This window comes from Ranitomeya variabilis, chromosome 4 (genome assembly GCF_051348905.1).
Source record: "Ranitomeya variabilis isolate aRanVar5 chromosome 4, aRanVar5.hap1, whole genome shotgun sequence".
NCBI lineage: Eukaryota > Metazoa > Chordata > Amphibia > Anura > Dendrobatidae > Ranitomeya > Ranitomeya variabilis.
The window spans coordinates 311045219-311068449 of NC_135235.1; the positions used below are offsets into that span (position 1 = coordinate 311045219).

The 23231-nt window shown below is 41.7% G+C and overlaps 1 protein-coding gene across 2 annotated transcripts in view; it reads left to right on the top strand.

The window, feature by feature from the left end:
• Positions 1-23231, top strand: part of MEGF6 (multiple EGF like domains 6) — a 514242-nt gene that overhangs the window by 398554 nt on the left and 92457 nt on the right. The window contains exon 1 of one of the 2 annotated variants that reach the window (XM_077250416.1): positions 20666-20920. The exons of the other annotated variant lie outside the window; for it this stretch is intronic. Coding sequence (XP_077106531.1) covers positions 20764-20920 — 157 coding nt within the window. The 5' untranslated portion in view covers positions 20666-20763. Of the gene's footprint in view, positions 1-20665; positions 20921-23231 lie in introns of those variants that run through there. 2 annotated transcript variants of the gene reach the window in all.

The window sequence follows — 23231 nt, forward strand, 5'->3', positions numbered from 1 at the left end:
ATATATACTTGACAGAATTTTGAAATTTGAATTTTGATAACACGTGGCTGTGCTCGGGTCTTTTCTTGAGAAATTTGGGGGTAGCATCACACCCACTTCATGAGATGAAATTAAAAAACTTAGGTATGTACTATTAAATACCAGGTGGGATTTGGATGTAATGTCCCATGCGTTCGATAGAAGCCTTTGTGCTGCTAGGGGGACAGTTTATTATTATATTATTATTATACATTTTTATAGCGCCATTTATTCCACGGCGCTTTACATGTGAAATACGGGGCAAATATAGACAAATACATTAAACATGAGCAAAAAACAAGGTATACGGGTACATAAGGAGGGAGTTTTCCAATAAGTAGTGACTAGCCTCATATGCCATAAGCCAATCGTTGGCTTACTTTGTTTTCTACTATGGTGAACGTCGTTTGAGCAAAATGCGCCTTAGTGCTTTTACCATGCAAGCTCATTGTTAAATATATGCATACACTCTGGTTTGGGTTCGGTGTTTCCCCATTCACCAGTGGTATGCTATGCGCCTGCACATGTCTATAGCGATGTATGCGTTTATATATGTAAGACAATTGACTGTCAGATATGTTGCCAGCCCTCCTAAATTCATTGGTCAGGGCTAACAGGAAGAGTTTTCATCCAGTAACTGCGGCTCGCTAGGCTTATATTTAATATACCGATGACTTTATCTAGTGCGCAAGCGCAGCTTCCTGTGTGCTTGGAGCGTTGCTATAGCATCCTGGGGTCAGCCATGTACTTCCTCTTTGTGGGCGCCTGTGCCTGTGCGGTCATGCTTTACTACGGAACCGTATTCCTAGGCGGCAGATCGTACGCAGCTGCAATTGGTATGACTAATTAAGGAACATATATTTAAGTCAAAACATGCACAGCGGTCATTACCCCTGACGAAGCCACCGCAGTGTGGCGACACGCGTCGGGTCACCGCTTCACCTGTGCTTGATAAAACTAGGTTGCTCTCCACTTGTAGCTGGCTCATGGTATCGTATGTGTTCGGCTTTATGGGAGGTCCTCTGCTATTTTCCACAGTCAGCTATAGCTGTTAATGGGAGTTAGGATCATTATGATTCCTGTGTACATCTAATAGAGGGATCCTCTAGGAGTGTGAGCAGCATTGGCTATACAGGCAACAGCACTGTGTTTTGTGTTTTCTTTGGTGGCACAGTACCACCTTGTACTGATGTGACATTATTAAGTCTATTTATACAGCAACCATTCTCCTTTTCTACTGCCCATATTGCACCTTAATAGGGAGGTGCTATATGTGGAGGCTATTCCATCTGTCAAGCTTATTTTGCACATATTAACCCTTTTTCTCCTATAACTGCTTATTTTTGCACTTTAGAAGGGAGGATTGTTATCCAGAGGTTATTTTTTACCTGTGGTATTCACTTGGGTTGTGTCCAAATATTGGAAAGTGAATCACAGTGCTGTCCATATAGGCACCCTATTTAGGGTCAGGGGTCCTAGTAAACCTGCGCAGGTGTTAGCCATATTGTGGGCTTTGTGTATAGGAAAAATGTGTTTCCTTTTTTAACTTTTTTTAATTGTGTATGTTTTTTTCTATTATATGTTCTGATTAGTTACTGCACTTTAATAAAGAGCTGTGTTCACTTTAGCCAAATCCATGTGTGTGGTGATCCCCGTTTTTATGACCTACGCTTTTCTGTCTGTACTTTAACCGAATTCTGGGTTCTTGATGCATTAGTTTTCCTCAAGTCCCTCTCTCAATCTGTCCCTTAGGTGGAACTCTACCCACATGGCAGGCAGCTTGAGCCTTTTTACAGGTGTCCCTTTCTCGTGGTGACTCTAATCTGCTGCTGTGCCTTCGGATGTCAGTTGTGGCTAGAAGACCTGCAATCTCCTGCCCTCTCGTTTCTGCTGTGGGGCATACAGTTCCCACACAACCTCGGACCCCGGTGTCCAGCTTCTTGTGCTCAATCCTGGGAGTGAGCTCAATCGCAGCTCCACTCCCAGTTTCTCTCTCCTAACATGCGTCCTCTCCCTTCACTGTCTCACACAGACTGACCTCTAACTCCTCCTCCAGACCAGAACTTATAGGGAAGCTACCCTGAAACAGAGTCTAGAGCTCCCCCTTCTGGCCTGGAGTCAGGAAAGTGTTGTATGCTAGTGTTACCTGCAGGGGGACTCCCTCTCGCTCCGAGGCATGGCATCACCCTCCCCGTTAGGCAGGCCACTGTGACAACCGGATTCCTGGGGTGTCACATTGGAACAAGAGGAGTATGATATTCCAGCGTGAATAGAGAGGAGGGGATCTGTTTTGGCTTTTATTTTTGCCCCTCACTGCTTTTTACGCCTCTTGTCCTGTTCTCATATTAGCCTTGAGATTCGAAGAAGAGTTAGCAACAAGTCTTCCAAAACATCTCCGAAAGCAAGTTTCAGGAGGTTTTGAAGGAGTCCAAACAACTGTTCGGTGGCATGGCATTGGTGCTAATGGGTATAACCTATAAGGTGTGGCACAATAAGGGTGTACGTTACAAGCAAAAGAAACTGTGTGGTGCTGTGGTCACAGTGATCTCAGCGCATTGGATATGTGACATACCAGCCTCACCCCTGGCTGAAATGACTGATAAAATTGGACAGTAGAGTGGTTTCAGTAAAATTACAAGTGGTGAGAAGACAGATGTAAGGTCTAATGTCCTCAAAAAACAAAGTAGCATTGAGTAAAGCCTTCAATAGTTCTGTCAGCTGAAGGAGCACCTCTGCTGGGAGGTGCAGCCGTGGCCTTATCCCTGCATCCCACACATTCTGGCAGAAGCCTTGAGCACTTCCCGCTGCCTCCGATCACTGCCAGATGCACTTACTTCTTCCATTGTTAATTATTTTGTTTGAACAGAAGTCTGTGTGCTAAAAACAAAACCAGTATTTACAACCTGTCGTGTCACGTTAGCGAGATTTCATGCAGAGTTTGTGGTTTTGTGATTACAAACTAAAATTAAATACAATCTTGCTGTTATCAAGAAATAGTTGGGAAGTCCCAGGACTCAAAAATCTTGTTACTTATGAGGTGTGATTACTGAATTCATTGTTGCTTAGGATACCTGCACCTGGACATAAAAAAAGATAAACTTCTACACAAATGGAGGTGTATTACTGGAAATAGGCGTTTCTTTGTAATTTAGGTAATGTGTAAACACAGTATCATTTGTTGCTCTACCAGACTGGAAGTGATGACTACTGGTCATCTGACTCTGCAGCCAATCAATGATCTCGGCAATTAGGTTACGCGTGGTGGTCCTAACGTTTCTACTTGTCTGACGGAGACTGTCAGAGAGGTAGCAGGGAGTGGATCCAGATTCTTTCTTTCTTTCTTTCTATCTTTCTTTCTTTCTTTTTTTCTTTCCTTCCTTTTTATCTCTTTCATTCTTGTTTTCCATCATGCATTCCTTCTTGTTTTCTGTCTTTCATTCCTTTTTTGTCTTTCTTTTCATTTTTTTATCTTTTCTTCCTGCCTAACTTCCTATCTCTTTCCTTCCTACCTATAATTTGTCCTTCCTTTCCTCCTTCCTTCCTTCTTATCTTTCTTTCCTTTCTTCCATCCTTCCTTGCTATCTTTTCAGTCCGTTCTTCCTACCTTCCTTACTTCCTATCTCTTTCTTTCCTTCCTATCTCTTTACTCCCTATCTATTTTCCTTCCTTCCTATCTTTCTTTACTTAATTCTATTTTTCCTTCCATCCTTCTTTATTTCCTTCCTTCTTTTTTTCCTTCCTTCTTTCTTTCCTTCCTATCTCTTTACTCCCTGTCTTTTTCCTTTCCTTGATATCTCCTTTTTTCATCTTTCTTTTCTATCTCTTCTTTATTTCTTATTTTTTTTCTTTTCTTTGTTTTTTTCCTTTCCCTTGCTCTTTCTTTCTTGATAATGACTAGCGGATCACAGTCCAATTTGCTGAGACCACATCGATTCTTGGAACACGACTCTGAAATGTAGTCGGACGAACAGTGATTCAGAAGTTATCACCTATATTCTAGATAGGTGTGTACCTCTAATGTTGGGACTAATAACCCTTTAAGTCTAGGTAGGGGATTTGGAACTTTGTATAAAAAAAAAAATTGTTCCAACCCTAAAAGATATATCAAGAAATTAAAATTCTTGATTCCTTTGTATAAAATAAAATGTTCAAATGTGGATATTCCCTTTAAGGCTCAATATTGACTTGACTTGGACATAAGCACAGAATTTCCCTCTTCCCCTGAATTTTCCTTTGCCAATATCAATTTTCTTAATTGCATCGTGTTTCCCTGATGTTAGCATTTCTCCTCTGTTACTGGCGTGACCGAGCTTTGTCTGTGTATTATTGTTTGGAAACCTAAACAGTTTTACTCCAGTTACTGTTCCGGGTCCTCGGGCACCTCATTCCGCAGATTATTTTATTGTGAGCTGCATTCTGGATGAGTCTAAATTGGGTTCATCCAGTGATATCCTCGTGTTTGTTATTTTGTGCTTTCTGCTGGAATGTTAGGATCGTTATATTCTGTAATATTATAGTGAAATTCATTATATGGTCAGTTGAGAAAAGCAAAGTTTAAAGTTTTTCGATGAGGACAAATAAAACTGCAAATTTACTTGGGGCGATTTCAAAGGATTGTCCATTGATGACAACTGAATTTTCAAAGACGCTGACCCAGCCGTACAAGGAGGCATCAGTTGTTTGATTTGGGGACTATAGATTGCCATACACTACACATTGGATATCTGTCGGTGGAACAATCAGCGAGCAATATCTCTTCAGACTTCCTCATAAATAAAACGCTTGACCAAGAGTTTCTATATTCTCTATTGGAGAGCAGCTGCTTATCTTACCTCCAAACTACAGGATCTGACATACTAATTCCAACAGCAGGGGATAGTTGGGATACCCCTTGGGCCTCGTTCAGACGTCAGTACGCTGATGCCATCCGTGTGCTCTATGTGTTTTTCACGGACCCATGGTCAGGGATAACAGCAGGGGGAATCGTGCAGATCCCATCACTGCCACCAATTTGTCATGGGACGCAACACCACTGTCAGGACAATTACACAATTGACTGACGAGTGATGGACGAGGCCGTGGCTATTTTCCTTACTAGGCGAGTTATTGGGGAACTCACAGTGAGCATATGGTATAAACACTTATGATTCCAACTCATGGACTATATATACCGTATATACCCCTATACTATCACTTGGCAACTCCACAATAACAAAATTAACTACTAACTGCCACCAACAATCATTTTTATAGGTCGATTAGACACCCGTTATAGGGGGCGTAGGGCTTCAGGGGTGCGGTTTACACTGCAAGAGGAACAGAGCTATTACATTTTATACATTTAATCCTGAAGGGTAGGCAGTGGTTATTAAAAAATATACAAAAATAGAAGCAAAACAATACGGTATAAACAATCACATCAAGTAAAAAGGATTGCAAAAAGTACTAAACTGTAATGGCTCGAAGCTTAGCAGAGAATGGCACTCCTTAGAACATCTCCTTAAAGTAACAGATAGAACCATAGAGTACTGAGTCTTCCAAAACTGGCAAAATGACAAAAACCCAAACTCTGCTTTTTATTAGATCAAGGTTACTCCCACATACTTCCCCTTGGTGAGCTCATATAGGGGCTGGTCGTGGGATGTGCTAGGTCTTTTAGAAGTTTATGTGATCCCCAACTTTCACTGTGGTCCTTGGTGGTCCCAAGCGGGAGATATTGTTCTCATGTTTGCTATCATTATTTTACCTTTCTATAACAGTGAAACATGCCATGGATACCATCATCCATCTGGCTGATTTTACGTTGGAGGTGTTTGGCTGGCTTTACGGCGATGTGAGTGAATGCATTGTGTTCTTCCCTTCCCTATAACGGTGAAAATGTATCTCCCATAAATATCAGATCGATGCAAACCTCAATACTCAACACGGACTACTAATTCCAGAGAGTCTGAGATTCCTTTGAATAGAGGAAACCCCTGTAATTTTCCATCTCATAGTATACAAATGCTAGACTTGTTGGCTGGTTCTCAGCAAATCCCTTGTTGCAGTTACCTGTTCACGACAGGAGGTCCTCCTACAATGAAAGTTGAAGTGTCAGCTCTTTCTTACTTCCCCAGTTATAATTAATCCCATATGTTCAATGTGAGAGTGATATTTCATCTCTCTGGAGATGTCTTTATGGATTTTACAGTCTTTCTTTGCGACACCCATAAACTTGTATTGGCACTTTTGGCCATGGTGCCGGGAAAGGATGGACATATCTCCATGAGTTTTACACGGACACACGGTCCGTGAAAAAACAGATGTGTATAGCACCATAGATTATAAAGGGTATGTGAAAACATGAACCTCTGAATGAGGCCTTACTCATTATATGGTCAGCCGGTCCCACCTACAAAAGTATTCACCCCCTTTCCTTTTTACTTTTTTTTACATTACAGTCTGTGATTAAATATTTATTTGTAATCCAATTTATATGTGATGCATCAGCACTAAATAGTTTAAGTTGGTGAAGTGAAGTGAGAAAAATATAGGCATACATTACATTTATGAGATCAAATAACTAAGAATTGGCATGTGCATATGTATTCACCCCTTTTGCGATGAAGCCTCTAAAAATTTCTAGTGCAAGTAATTGCCTTCATAAGTCACATGCTTAGTGACAGGATGTCCCCCTGTGTGCAATCGAAGTGTCACATGGCCTGTCAGTATATGCACTTCAACTTTTCTGAAAAGCCACTGAGGCTGCAACACTAATAACAAGAGACACCACTAACCAAACAACACCATGAAGACCAAGGAGATCTCCAAACAAGTCAGGGACAAAGTTGTTGAGGGGTACAAGTCAGGGTTGGGTTATAAAAAAATCCCAATCTCTAATGATTCCCCTGAGCACCATTAAATCCATTATCATCAAACGGAAAGAACATGGCACCACAATAAACCTGCAAAAGAGAGGGCAGACCACCAAAACTCTCAGCCCGGGCAAGGAGGGCACTAATCAGAGAAGCAGTACCGAGACCAAAGGTAACCCTGAAAGAACTGCAGAGTTCCCAAGCAGAGACTAGAGTATCTGTACATATGACCAAAGTAACATGTACACTCCATAGAGGTGGCCTTTATAGAAGAGTGGGCAGAAAAAAACCCTTTACTTACACATAAAAATTGTATGGCTTGTTTTGAGTTTGCCAAAAGACATATGGGAGACTCCTCAAATGTATGGAGGAAGATGAGACCAAAATGTAACTTTTTGGCCACAAAGGTAAATGTTATGACTTTCGGCAAACCAACACAACACCCCAAGAACACCATCCCCATAGTTAAACATGGTGGTGACAGCATCATGCTCTGGGGATGTTTTGGGGCAGCAGGGACAGGGAAAATGGTCCGAGTTGAAGGGAAAGTGATTTAAGGCTAAACATGTAAATGTTTTGGAGTGGCCTAGCCAAAGCTCAGACCTTAACCCAGTGAGCATCTGTGGTCAGATTTTTAAGATTGCTGTTCACCAGAGGAAACCATCTACCTTGAAAAAGCTGCAGATGTTTTACCTTGGGGAATAGGAAAAAATCCCAGTGGCAAGGCGTCGAAAGCTCATATAGATTTATCCAAAGTGACTTGCAGATGTAATTGCAGCAAAGTATTGACTTTAGGGAGTTGAATAGTTATTCACACTAAAGGTTACAGGTATTTTGTCCTATTTATTGTTTGCTTCACAATAAAAAGAAAAACAAAGGTTCACAGTTGTAGACATGTTCTTGAGATGAACTGATGCAAACCCTCAAAAAAGACAGTAAAGTGCCAGATTGGGAGGTAGTAAAAAAAAAAGCCAAGCGAGTAAATCCGCTAATTTGGATGACTTTTATATAATATGTATAGAATTGTTTAGTTTGTAGGATATCTCTGAAATAAGTATTTCCAGTGAAGCTTTAGAATTTCCTATAAAGGTGACTTCTTCTGGGCTGTACATTTAGACCCGATTCATTTGTGGATTTTTAACGTCGTTTTCCTTTTTATTTTTTTATTTTTGAGACATTCACCATTTTGAAGAATTTCTGCAAAAAAATGCAATGAATACCACAAGACAGAAAAAAAGAGAGTGAACTTTTTTTTGCAAAATATTGCAAAAAAATGGTGTGCTCAAAATGATCTGGAGGGGTCTGGAGAAGAGTTAAGCCAAATTTTGCGACTTTTTTAAAAGTTACACATAGAGAATCAAAATGAACATACTGAGGACAAAGCTACGGAAACCAATAAATACATATACCTGGATAAATGGTGTTCACCGTATGTGGCCAACTGGCACGCTACGCCTAGACCAAACCCCGACGCGCGTTTCGCGACAGCTTCCTCCTGGTGGCCACATACGGTGAACGCCATTTATCCAGGTATATGTATTTATTGGTTTCCGTAGCTTTGTCCTTTGTATGCTGTGTAATTAGCACTGTTAGCAATACTGATGTTATTGCGCTACTCATTATGCTACCACTGTTGTCAGTAACGCTGTCATTTCAGCGCAACATTTTGTGTTACTAGTACTGCCATGGAACGCTACTACTATAGCTTGATTTATCATGCTATATTGATTTGATCTGATGTTAGTTGCGGTCAACACTTGTTCTATATGAGTTATTAAATTGGTTGATGCATTTCAGCTATTAAATCTGCATATTTTGATGCTGGCCCATGCTTATACGTACATTCATATTTATTTATATGGGTAATGTATTGAACATCAACGATCAGTGAGAGTTTTCCCTCTTGAGACAGGCTCATAGGATCACTAAGATCAAGGTATCAGTACTGTTAACCTATATATGTTTTGCTGCTATTTTCATGCCCTATGTATTATTTATAGGCACTAGCACTTTAATAATGTCTATATCATAATTTTCAATTGTTAATACAATAAATATTGACAGTAGGGCAATTTGCCTTGGATATTGGGGGGCGCCTGTATACACGCAGGCACTTGTATGCCTTTAGGTGTTTTCTCAGCATGCTATTTGTCTTGTGACATATTGTTTTCTATCTGGGATATTTTCTTATGCCCTAAATTAATATAATTGTAATGTTACTTGGAAACTGTTATAATTGAAATCTTTTCTCCCTGGATTTATGTAGTTCTCATGCTTACCTATTATTACAGCTTTTTTAGCGGTTTAGAGGCACTATGTTATTTCTTATGTTTTGTTTTGTTGGCATAGATGTTAATAAAGTTGTAACTTTTTAAAAACTAAAAACACTTCTTGATTCAACGCAGTTTAATAACGTGATCGTTGATCAGTATGTTCATACATGTATTTTGAGTGTTGCCCATCCCTAGAGTGGGGAAATGGGGCTGGGTTATATGTGCCCACAAAATGAAAAAAAAAAAAAAAAACCAGGCAAGCACATATAATATTGTTTAAGAAACAATTACACAAATAGATTAATGAATTAGATGGAAAGTCTGACTGTTAGTAGCTAGTAAATGGTGAATCTCTTGCTGATAAACATGTTAAGTTCAGTTCCAACTTCATGTTGACCTCTATCTACCTCATCCATCTAGACTGCTAGATCTTCAGTCTTACCGCAAAGTGCCCGTCTTTAAACATCTCTGTCCTGTTTGTAATTCGCCCCCGAGGTATTGGACACATCCATGACTAAATGATTCCGGACATTGCATGTGAACATCTCTTTATTTTCTCCCCCGTAAATACTATTTGCATGCTTAAATCCCAGATGTGAGTCTGTAATCTGGGGCACCTTAATGTCTCACCTTAAATCTACTGAGACGATTCAAGCTTCGTTTGCATAACAACATTCATGTGTAAGAAATTTTGATAACTGAATTCTTGAGATTTTCCTTTTCACCTTCTATAGGCACCTTCTAATTGAAAGCGTCCTGTGTAAAGTCTTGTAGCTTAATCAATTAGGAAAATGAAAAGTTCGGTAAATTACATAGAGTAATATAGAGAATATAACTACTATAATACTACCCCTATGTACAAGAATATAACTACTATAATACTGCCCCTATGTACAAGACTATAACTACTATAATACTGCCCCTATGTACAAGACTATAACTACTATAATACTGCCCCTATGTACAAGAATATAACTACTATAACACTGCCCCTATGTACAAGACTATAACTACTATAATACTGCCCCTATGTACAAGAATATAACTACTATAATACTGTTCCTATGTACAGGAATATAACTACTATAATACTGCCCCCTATGTACAGGAATATAACTACTATAATACTGCTCCCTATATATAAGAATATAACTACTATAATACTGCTCCTATGTACAAGAATATAACTACTATAATACTGCCCCTATGTATAAAAATATAACTACTATAATACTGCTCCTATGTACAAGAATATAACTACTATAATACTACCCCTATGTACAAGACTATAACTACTATAATACTGCCCCTATGTACAAGACTATAACTACTATAATACTGCCCCTATGTACAAGAATATAACTACTATAACACTGCCCCTATGTACAAGACTATAATTACTATAATACTGCCCCTATGTACAAGAATATAACTACTATAATACTGCTCCTATGTACAGGAATATAACTACTATAATACTGCCCCCTATGTACAGGAATATAACTACTATAATACTGCTCCCTATATATAAGAATATAACTACTATAATACTGCTCCTATGTACAAGAATATAACTACTATAATACTGCCCCTATGTATAAAAATATAACTACTATAATACTGCTCCTATGTACAAGAATATAACTACTATAATACTGCCCCTATGTATAAGAATATACTGTACCTACTATAATACTGCTCCTATGTACAAGAATATAACTACTATAATACTGCTCCTATGTACAAGAATATAACAACTATAATACTGCCTCCTATGTACAAGAATATAACTACTATAATACTGCTCCTATGTACAGTTATATGAAAAAGTTTGGCACCCCTATTAATCTTAAGCTTAATGTTTTATAAAAAAAAAATATTTTGCAACAGCTATTTCAGTTTCATATATCTAATAACTGTTGGACGCAGTAATGTTTCTACCTTGAAATGAGGTTTATTGTACTAACAGAAAATGTGCAATCTGCATTCCAACAAAATTTGTCAGGTGCCCAAGTATGGGCACCTCACCAGGAAAGTGACATCAATATTTAGTAGATCCTCCTTTTGAAAAAAATAACAGCCTCTAGTCGCTTCCTGTAGCTTTTAATGAGTTCCTGGATCCTGGATGAAGGTATTTTTGACCATTCCTCTTTACAAAACAATTCCAGTTCAGTTAAGTTTGATGGTCGCCGAGCATGGACAGCTCTCTTCAAATGATCCCACAGATGTTCAATGATATTCAGGTCTGGGGACTGGGATGGCCATTCCAGAACAGTGTAATTGTTGCTGTGCATGAATGGCTGAGTAGATTTGGAGCGGTGTTTTGGATCATTGTCTTGCTGAAAGATCCATCCCCTGCGTAACTTCAACCTTGTCACTGATTCATGAACATTATTGTCAAGAATCTGCTGATACTGAGAGGAATCCATGCGTCCCTCAACTTTAACAAGATTCCCGGTGCAGGCATTGGCCACACAGCCCCAAAGCATGATGGAACCTCCACCAAATTTTACTGTGGGTAGCAAGTGTTTTTCTTGGAATGCTGTTTTTTTTTTTGCCGCCATGCATAATGCCTTTTTGTATGACCAAACAACTCAATCTTGGTTTCATCAGTCTACAGGACCTTCTTCCAAAAAGAAATTGGCTTCTCCAAATTTGCTTTTGCATACATCAGCCGACTCTGTTTGTGGCGTGCTTGCAGAAACGGCTTCTTTCCCATCACTCCCATACAGCTTCTCCTTGTGCAAAGTGCGTTGTATAGTTGACCGATGCACAGTGACACCATCTGCAGCAAGTTGATGCTGCAGCTCTCTGGAGGTGGTCTGAGGATTGTCCTTGACTGATCTCACCATTCTTCTTCTCTGCCTTTCTGATGTTTTTCTTGGCCTGCCACTTCTGGCCTTAACAAGAACTGTACCTGTGTTCTTCCATTTCCTTACTATGTTCCTCACAGTGGAAATTGACAGGTTAAAAGCTTTTTGTATCCTTCCCCTGAACAACTATGTTGAATAATCTTTGTTTTCAGATCATTTGACAGTTGTTTTGAGGAGCCCATGATGCCACTCTTCAGAGGAGATTAAAACAGGAGAACAACTTGCAAGTGGCCACTTTAAGTAGCTTTTCTCATGATTGCATACACCTGGCTATGAAGTTCAGAGCTCAATGAGGTTACAAAACAAAAAAAAGTGCTTTAGTAAGTCAGTAAAAAGTAGGTAGGAGTATTTAAAACAAGAAAATGATAAGGGTGCCCATACTTATGCACCTGTCAAATTTTGTTTGCAGATTGCACATTTTTTGTTAGTACAATAAACCTCATTTCAAGGCAGAAACATTACTGTGTCCAACAGTTATTAGATATATGAAACTGAAATAGCTGTAGCAAAAAACCCAATTTTTATAAAACATTAACACCTTCCCAACCTTTGACGCCACATAGGCGTCATGAAAGTCGGTGCCAATCCGACCTGTGACGCCTATGTGGCGTCATGGAATGATCGCGTCCCTGCAGATCGGGTGAAAGGGTTAACTCCAATTTCACCCGATCTGCAGGGGGGGAGTGGTACTTCAGCCCAGGGGGGGTTGGCTTCACCCCCCCCCCCCCCCCCCGTGGCTACGATCGCTTTGATTGGCTGTTGAAAGTGAAACAGCCAATCAGAGCTATTTGTAATATTTCACCTATGAAAATGGTGAAATATTACAATCCAGCCATGGCCAATGCTGCAATATCATCAGCCATGGCTGGAAAACCTAATCTGCCCCCCCACACGCCACCGATCGCCTCCCCAGTCCTCCTTTCTGCCCCGTACTGTGGTCCGCTCCCCTCCGTCCTCCTGTCCGCTCCCCCGTCCTCCTGTCCGCTCCCCCCGTGCTTCGATCCACCCCCCCGTGCTCCGATCCCCCCCGTGCTCCGACCTCCCCCCCCATACTTACCGAGCCTCGCAGTGTCCGTCCGCCTTCTTCATGGGTGCCGCCATCTTCCAAAATGGTGGGCGCATGCGCAGTGCGCCAGCCGAATCTGCCGGTGGGCAGATTCGTTCCAGGTACATTTTGATCACTGTGATAAAACCTATCACAGTGATCAAAATAAAAAAAAAATAGTAAATTAACCCCCCCTTTATCACCCCCATAGGTAGGGACAATAATAAAAATAAAGAAAATATATATTTTTTTTTCCTTCCGCCACTAGGGTTAGGGTTAGGGTTAGGGCTAGGGTTAGGGTTAGGGCTAGGGTTAGAATTAGGGTTAGAACTAGAGTTAGGGTTAGATTAGACTATGTGCACACATGGTGCGGATTTAGCTGCGGATCCGCCGCTGCGGATTCGTAGCAGTTTTCCATCAGATTTACAGTACCATGTAAACCTACTGAAAACCAAATCCGCTGTGCCCATGGTGCGGAAAATACCGCGTGGAAACGCTGTGTTGTATTTTCCGCAGCATGTCAATTCTTTGTGCGGATTCCGCAGCGTTTTACACCTGTTCTTCAATAGTAATCCGCAGCTGAAATCCGCACAAAAAAACACTGGAAATCCGCAGTAAATTGCAGGTAAAACGCAGTGCCTTTTACCTGCGGATTTTTCAAAAATGGTGCGGAAAAATCTCACACGAATCCGCAATGTGGGCACATAGCCTTAGGGTTAGGGATGGAATTAGAGTTAGGGTTGGAATTAGGGCTAGGGTTGGAAATAGGGTTAAGATTAGGCTTGTGGTTAGGGTTAGGGTTAGGGGTGTGTTGGGGTTAGGGTTGTGGTTAGGGTTGGGATTAGGGTTAGGGGTGTGTTGGGTTAGGGTTGTGGTTAGGGGTGTGTTGGGGTTAGGGTTATATCTAGAGTTGGGATTAGGGTTTGGGGTGTGTTGGGGTTAGTGTTGGAGTTAGAATTTTTGGGTTTCCACTGTTTAGGCACATCAGGGGTCTCCAAACGCAACATGGCGCCACCATTGATTCCAGCCAATCTTGCGTTCAAAAAGTCAAATGGTGCTCCCTCGCTTCCGAGCCCCGATGTGCGCCCAAACAGTGGTTTACCCCCACATATGGGGTACCAGCATACTCAGGACAAACTGGGCAACAATTATTGGGGTCCAATTTCTCCTGTTACCCTTGCGAAAATAAAAAATTGCTTGCTAAAACATAATTTTTGAGGAAAGAAAAAAGATTTTTTATTTTCACGGCTCTGCGTTATAAACTTCTGTGAAGCTCTTGGGGGTTCAAAGTGCTCACCACATATCTAGATAAGTTCCTTGGGGGGTCTAGTTTCCAAAATGGGGTCACTTGTGGGGGTTTCCACTGTTTAGGCACATCAGGGGCTCTGCAAACGTAACATGATGCCCGCAGACCATTCCATCAAAGTCTGCATTTCAAAACATCACTACTTCCCTTCCGAACCCCGACGTGTGCCCAAACAGTGGTTTACCCCCACATATGGGGTATCAGCGTACTCAGGAGAAACTGGACAACAACTTTTGTGGTCCAATTTCTCCTGTTACCCTTGGGAAAATAAAAGATTGTGGGCTAAAAAATCATTTTTGAGAAAATATTTTTTTTTTTTTAATTTTCACGGCTCTGCGTTATAAACTTCTGTGAAGCACCTGGGAGTTTAAAGTGCTCACTATGCATCTAGATAAGTTCCTTGGGGGGTCTAGTTTCCAAAATGGGGTCACTTGTGGGGGAGCTCCAATGTTTAGGCACACGGGGGCTCTCGAAACGCGACATGGTGTCCGCTAACGATTGGAGCTAATTTTTCATTCAAAAAGTAAAATGGCGCTCCTTCCCTTCTGAGCCCTGCCGTGTGCCCAAACAGTTGTTTACCCCCACATGTGAGGTATCGGTGTACTCAGGAGAAATTGCCCAACAAATTTTAGGATCTATTTTATCCTGTTGCCCATGTGAAAATGAAAAAATTGAGGCTAAAAAAAATTTTGTGTGAAAAAAAAGTACTTTTTCATTTTTACGGATCAATTTGTGAAGCACCTGAGGGTTTAAAGTGCTCACTATGCTTCTAGATAAGTTCCTTGGGGGGTCTAGTTTCCAAAATGGGGTCACTGGTGGGGGAGATCCAATGTTTAGGCACACAGGGGCTTTCCAAACGCGACATGCTGTCCGCTAACGATGGAGATAATTTTTCATTCAAAAAGTCAAATGGCGCTTCTTCGCTTCCAAGCCTTACCATGTGCCCAAACAGTTGTTTACCCCCACATGTGAGGTATCGGTGTACTCAGGAGAAATTGCCCAACAAATTTTAGTATCCATTTTATCCTGTTGCCCATGTAAAAATGAAAAAATTCAGGCTAAAATAATTTTTTTGTGAATAAAAGTACTTTTTCATTTTTTCGGATCAATTTATGAAGCACCTGGGGGTTTAAAGTGCTCACTATGCTTCTAGATAAGTTCCTTGGGGGGTCTAGTTTCCAAAATGGGGTCACTGGTGGGGTAGCTCCAATGTTTAGGCACACGGGGGCTCTCCAAACGCGACATGGTGTCCGCTAAAGATTGGAGCCAATTTTTCATTCAAAAAATCAAATGGCGCTCCTTCCCTTCCGAGCCCTGCCGTGCGTCCAAACAGTGGTTTACCCCCACATATGAGGTATCAGCGTACTCAGGACAAATTAGTCAACAACGTTCGTGGTCCAGTTTCTCCTTTTACCCTTGGGAAAATAAAAAAATTGTTGCTGAAAGATCATTTTTGTGACTAAACAGTTAAATGTTCATTTTTTCCTTCCATGTTGCTTCTGCTGCTGTGAAACACCTGAAGGGCTAATAAACTTCTTGAATGTGGTTTTGAGCACCTTGAAGGGTGCAGTTTTTAGAATGGTGTCACTTTTGGGTATTTTCAGCCATATAGAACCCTCAAACTGACTTCAAATGTGAGGTGGTCCCTAAAAAAAATGGTTTTGTAAATTTTATTGTAAAAATTAGAAATCACTGGTCAAATTTTAACCCTTATAACTTCCTAGCAAAAAAAAATTTTTTTTTCCAAAATTGTGCTGATGTAAAGTAGACATGTGGGAAATGTTATTTATTAACTATTTTTTGTCACATAACTCTCTGGTTTAACAGAATAAAAATTCAAAATGTGAAAATTGCGAAATTTTCAAAATTTTCGCCAAATTTCCGTTTTTTTCCCAAATAAACTCAGAAATTATCGACCTAAATTTACCACTAACATGAAGCCCACTATGTCACGAAAAAACCATCTCAGAACCGCTAGAATCCGTTGAAGCGTTCCTGAGTTATTACCTCATAAAGGGACACTGTTCAGAATTGCAAAAAACGGCCAGGTCATTAAGGTCAAAATAGGCTGGGTCATGAAGGGGTTAAGATTAATAGGGGTGCCCAAACTTTTTCATATAACTGTACAAGAATATAACTACTATAATACTGTGTTAGGGCTAGCGGAACACACCAAATAATTAGAAAGATAGAGTAAGGTGCGTTCGCAGCCCGGGGTCCACCGTGCAGAGATGGAACCTGCTGCTACGTAATGACGGACTATATGGCAGTACAATGGATACACACACGGGTTAACTTCACCCTGTGTGAAGGAAGCGAACCCTGTTGCGTCACAAGGCCGCGGTACTGCACCAAGAGCGCAAGCAAGGAGTGTCAGAACTCAATCCCAAGACACAGGATAGAGTTCGTCTAGACCTCCTGCGCTCGTCACCGCAACCGGGGGGTCAGACTAACTGCAAAAATAACTTAAATGCACAAGAGTGCATGCAGTGCCGCACTGGCGGACGCCACTAACCACCCAGACTTGGGATAGGAAAGCGCTCTAATAGCACACGGCGCCGCACTGGCGCTCACAGCAATTAGACGCTGTTTTGTGTGTTTATTGCTGATAGCTCAGCCGGGCGCTAGATAGCAGACATCCACCTTACGCAAGCAGTCATACACAAGGGAGGGGATGATTAATGAACGACTTTCACACAGACGATTTCAAGAGTACATTATCGCATGGTCGAGCGGCCATGCGAACCTTTTATAGCGGCAGTGCTACAAGACCTTCCAGATGGACCAATAGGAGCCGCAACAGGACCTGAGCATGTGACCCCCGACCTGCAATGGGTGGTCGTCCCGTGGGCATGCTCAGTAAGGGAAAAGCAGGACAGTCCCAGAAAGATCTGCTCGCTGCTGAACATTGCTGGCTACAAGGACAGAGCCTGGAAGGGCAGTAGTAACCAGTCATCCAGTATCAGCCAGAGCTAGATGCTGGGACCGATGTCTCCGCTGAGCAGACTCCACTGTGGCTGGAAAAGAATGGGAGACCGCAGCAGAGATAGTTTGAGGTTCCCCCTGTGCAGAGGCGGGAACTCGACACCCAACATACTGCCCCTATGTACAAGAATATAAGGCTATATGTGCACACGTTCAGGATTTTTCGCGTTTTTTTCGGCTGTTTTATGTGGAAAAAACGCTAAAGAAAACGCTAAAGAAACGCTTACATAAGCATCCCATCATTTTTAATGCATTCCGCAATTTTTGGGCACACGCTGCGTTTTTTTCCTAGAAAAAAATGCAGCATGTTCATTCATTTTGCGGATTTTTTGTGTTTTTGCCACTATATTATGGCACTGGGAGGCTCCGGACAAAAAGCGTAAAATCTGCAAATAAAACAGCGCAAAACGCTGTAAAAACGCGATAAAACTGCAAAAAAAACGCATGCAGATTTCCTGTGGAAAAATTCCGGATTTGCTCAGGAAAATTCTGCATACTTTTCTGAACCTGTGCACATAGCCTAAGGCCGGTTTCACACATCAGTGATTCCGGTACGTGAGGTATCAGTTTTCTCACGTACCGGAGACACTGACACACGTAGACACATTAAAATCAATGTGTCTCTGCACATGTCAGCGTGTTTTCACGGACCGTGTGTCCGCTTGAAAAACACGGAGACATGTCAGTGTTCGTGGGAGCGCACGGATCACACGGACCCATTAAATTCAATGGGTCCGTGTAAAACACGTACCACACACGGATGCTGTCCGTGTGCCGTGCAGGAGACAGCGCTACAGTAAGCGCTGTCCCCCCAGCGTGGTGCTGAAGCCGCCATTAATTTCTTCTCTCCAGCAGCGTTTGCTGGAGAGAAGAAATGAAAAATCATTGAATTTTGGTTTTTTTTGCGGTAGAAATAAAGATCTTTGTTTTCCCCCCCCCCCTCCCACCCCCTGTGCGCCCGACCACTGGAAAGAAAATACTCACCCGGCTCCCTCGAAGCGTCCTCTCCGCGCCGCAGCATCTCCTGTATGAGCGGTCACGTGGTGCCGCCCATTACAGTGATGAATATGTGGCTCCACCCCTATGGGTACAAGAATATAACTACTACAAGATGGTGGCCCGATTCTAATGCATCGTGTATTCTAGAATATGCATTTCCACGTAGTATATTGCCCAGCCACGTAGTATATTGCCCAGTGACGTAGTACATTGCCCAGTGACGTAGTATATTGCCCAGTGACGTAGTATACAGCACAGAGCCACGTAGTATATTGCCCAGCCACGTAGTATATTGCCCAGCCATGTATGTCACAGGTTAAAAAAGAAAAAATAAACATATACTCACCTTCCGAGGGCCCCTTGTAGTTCTGTCGCCTGTGTGCGGTGCAGGCGGCAGCTTCCAGTCCCAGGGTGTGATGGCGTCGTGGTCACATGACCGTGACGTCATGGCAGGTCCTTCTCGCGCAGGTGCGCAGGACCTGTAATGACGTTGCGGTCACATGACCGTGACGTCATGGCAGGTCCTTCTCGCATACCATCCTTGCCACCGGAACCTGCCGCTTGCATGGAGCGGTCACCGGAGCGTCGCGAGTGAGTATATAATGATTTTTTTTTAATTATTATTTTTAACATTAGATGTTTTTACTATTGACGCTGCATAGGCAGCATCAATAGTAAAAACTTGGTCACACAGGGTTAATTGCGGTGGTAACGGAGTGAGTTACCCGCAGCATAACGCGGTCCATTACCGCTGGCATTAACCCTGTGTGAGCGGGGAGTATGGAGCGGGCACCGGGCACTGACTGCAGGGGAGTAGGGAGGGACTAATCGGACTGTGGCCGTCGCTGATTGGTCGCGGCAGCCATGACAGGCAGCTGGCGAGACCAATCAACGACTTGGATTCCATGACAGACAGAGGCCGCGACCAATGAATATCCGTGACGGACAGACGGAAGGACAGACGGAAGTGACCCTTAGACAATTATATAGTAGATAATACTGCTCCTATGTACAAGAATATAACTACTATAATACTGTTCCTATGTACTGGAATATAACTACTATAATACTGCCCCCTATGTACAGGAATATAACTACTATAATACTGCTCCCTATATATAAGAATATAACTACTATAATACTGCTCCTATGTACAAGAATATAACTACTATAATACTGCCCCTATGTATAAAAATATAACTACTATAATACTGCTCCTATGTACAAGAATATAACTACTATAATACTACCCCTATGTACAAGACTATAACTACTATAATACTGCTCCTATGTACAAGAATATAACTACTATAATACTGCTCCTATGTACAAGAATATAACTACTATAATACTGCCCCTATGTACAAGAATATAACTACTATAATACTGCTCCTATGTACAAGAATATAACTACTATAATACTGCCCCTATGTATAAAAATATAACTACTATAATACTGCTCCTATGTACAAGAATATAACTACTATAATACTACCCCTATGTACAAGACTATAACTACTATAATACTGCTCCTATGTACAAGAATATAACTACTATAATACTGCTCCTATGTACAAGAATATAACTACTATAATACTGCCCCTATGTACAAGACTATAACTACTATAATACTGCCCCTATGTACAAGAATATAACTACTATAATACTGCCCCTATGTACAAGACTATAACTACTATAATACTGCCCCTATGTACAAGAATATAACTACTATAATACTGCCCCTATGTACAAGAATATAACTACTATAATACTGCTCCTATGCACAAGAATATAACTACTATAATACTGCCCCTATGTACAAGAATATAACTACTATAATACTGCCCCTATGTACAAGAATATAACTACTATAACACTGCCCCCCTGCTCATATGTACATGAATATCACTTTTATAGATTATGACATTGCACAGCTCTATCATGCACTCTGAATATAAACTTGTTGATTTCTTCCTAACATCTTAGATTTTTCTTAGTTTTTACAAAATGTGGTTTGGATTTGGATTCCTAATTTTCCAGAAAATCTCTTTAGAGACGTGCCGCCTGGTCCTGTCCTGCTTCCTTCTCCTTGCCCTGCAGCCATCAGGCTGAGATCTTTCGCTCTCCTTGTACTTGACACCCAGGTTTCCTTGGCTTTGCTTGGAGGCAGTGTGATGTCATGCTGCCTGGCTGTAGACTGCTGGGGGCTGTTCATTACCTGCAGGAGATGGGCCAGGACTTGGTAACATAAAAGGACTCATGTGGGAGGGACATGGAGAATTCCCAGGACTCCAGAACATATACAGTAAAAAAAAAAATCCAAAACAAAATCCGCATCTGAGCAGGCGAGGATCACATACTGTAGGCTGCAAGTTATGTTCTCAGTCAGGATCCAACGTCATTTGGAAACATGAAGAACATATTACAGATCCTTTCTATGGTTCTAGTGGGTTGTTGCATCCCTGTGGGTACCACATTCAACTCCAGATTCCTTCGCCCCAACTGCTACCCATGTTATGTGAGAAACCAGGGATTTAGTACTATTCACTCTAACAACCGGAGGCCAGGTATGGATGAGCCCAGCTCTTCTTCAGATTTTATTTGGCTTTATTTTTTATATATATTTTGAATTACTTTTATTTTGTACTTTATATTTTGTTAAACAGTAGTTTTTCTAGGTGTGTACATCTTTTCCTTTTTTTCTTTTATTTTAAATCAGGTGTTAGTTTATTATATATTGTATATTGGTTTCTTTAATATTTACCTTTTTTTTAACGTTTCACTTTTCCCCCCGCTATGAATTTATTCTATAAACAAACATATATTGCACTCTGATGCTGCGTATGAAAAATCGCGATAAGATGTTATGTGTATCTTTTTTAATTGATGCTCAACAGTAAATTCTTAAAGTGTTATAGAGGAACCCAACTCATTAGTCTCATTTTGATCAGTTTATTTTTATCCCCATTTTTCTCTTATGGCTTATTTTGCTTTTGCTTTAATGGATGTTCCTTTTGAAAGCTCCCATCTTATAACTACATACCGCATATAAATAGAGAACAAGACCAGCACATCCAAGCTAGTGTGAACAGGCGCCAACCAAAAAAACATAAAAGTTGAAAAACTATAAAGGTTGCACCATTATTTACCAAGGATGATTACTGTAGAATATTGAAAATGCATTGCTACCATAGAAAATAGGAAAAAAGCGCTACACTACATACCGTATATGACATTCACATCCATTTACAGAATGCAAAAATGAATAAGATCGCTTTATGTATATGTGTGTGTGTGTGTGTGTGTATATATATATATATATATATATATATATATATATATATATATATATACAGTATATATAATGTGTAGATATGTAAATATCTAAAAACATATTTCTATAGATATATCTGTGTGTGTGGATATATATATATATATATCTATAGAAATATATTTCTATCTACCGTATATATAAATATGTGTGTAAAGTATGTATACAGCTGCTACAGTACCAATTGTGAACAACAGGTGGCAACACAATGCCATATTAGCATTTTAGTACTTCTCTTTTTATGGTTTTAAAATGTGAATTGTGCCAGCAAAAATTTGGTACTTTCCTCCATTAAAGAAAGTTATGTCAGGGACGTTAAAGGGAACCTGTCACCGGTTTTGTCCTGTGTCAACTTTAAACTATGATCTTAATCAGTGCTTGTGCTGCAGTCCATCAATGGTTATATACTCCATTTACTCCCCCTGTATACCACCCAAAAAACCTATTGAAGTTCTCCTGCGCTGTATGTTAATCTTGTCATTATGGTCTAATGGGCGTGGTTTCTGCGGTCTCTAACCCTTCTTCTGGCTCCTGACAGCCATCTTCCTGCTGTAATTGATGTGGATGATGCCACTTACCCATGCAAAATCTTGCGCCTGTGCAGAGAAATCGCTTGGAGGAGGGATGGAGAATCCAGGAGAAGGGATGGAGAAGTTGGGAGGAGGGTTGGAGAAGCCGCGAAGAGGGTTGGAGAAGTTGGGAGGGTTGGAGAAGCCGGGAAGAGGTTTGGAAAAGCTGGTAGGAGGGATGGAGAAGCTGGGAGGAGGGATGGAGAAACCGGGAGAAAGTTTGGAGAAGCTGGGATGAGGGTTGTAGAAGCCGAGAGGAGTGTTGGAGAACCCGAGAGGAGGGTTGAAGAAGCCCGAGGAGGGATGGATGGAGAAGTCGGGAGGAGGGTTGGAGAACCCGGGAGGAGGGATGGATGGAGAAGCCGGGAGGAGGGTTGGAGAAGCCGGGAGGAGTGTTGTAGAAGCCGGGATGAGGGTTGATGAAGCCTGGAGGAGGGATGGATGGAGAAGCCGGAAGGAGGGTTGGAGAAGGCGGGAGGAGGGTTGGAGAAGCTGGAAGGAGGGTTGGAGAAGTTGGAAGGAGGGTTGGAGAAGGTGGGAGGAGGGTTGAAGAAGTCGGGAGGAGGGTTGGACAACCCGGGAGGAGGGTTGGAGAACGCAGGAGGAGGGATGGAGAAGTCGGGAGGAGGGTTGGAGAATGCGGGAGGAGGGTTGGAGAAGTCGGGAGGAGGGTTGGAGAACGCGGGAGGAGGGTTGGAGAACGCGGGAGGAGGGTTGAAGAACGCGGGAGGAGGGTTGGAGAACCCGGGAGGAGGGTTGGAGAACGCAGGAGGAGGGATGGAGAAGTCGGGAGGAGGGTTGGAGAAGTCGGGAGGAGGGTTGGAGAAGTTGGGAGGAGGGTTGGAGAAGTCGGGTGGAGGGTTGGAGAACGCGGGAGGAGGGTTCGAGAAGTCGGGAGGAGGGTAGGAGAAGTCGGGAGGAGGGTTGGAGAAGCCGGTAGGAGGGATAGTGAAGCAGGGAGGAAGGATGGATAACGCA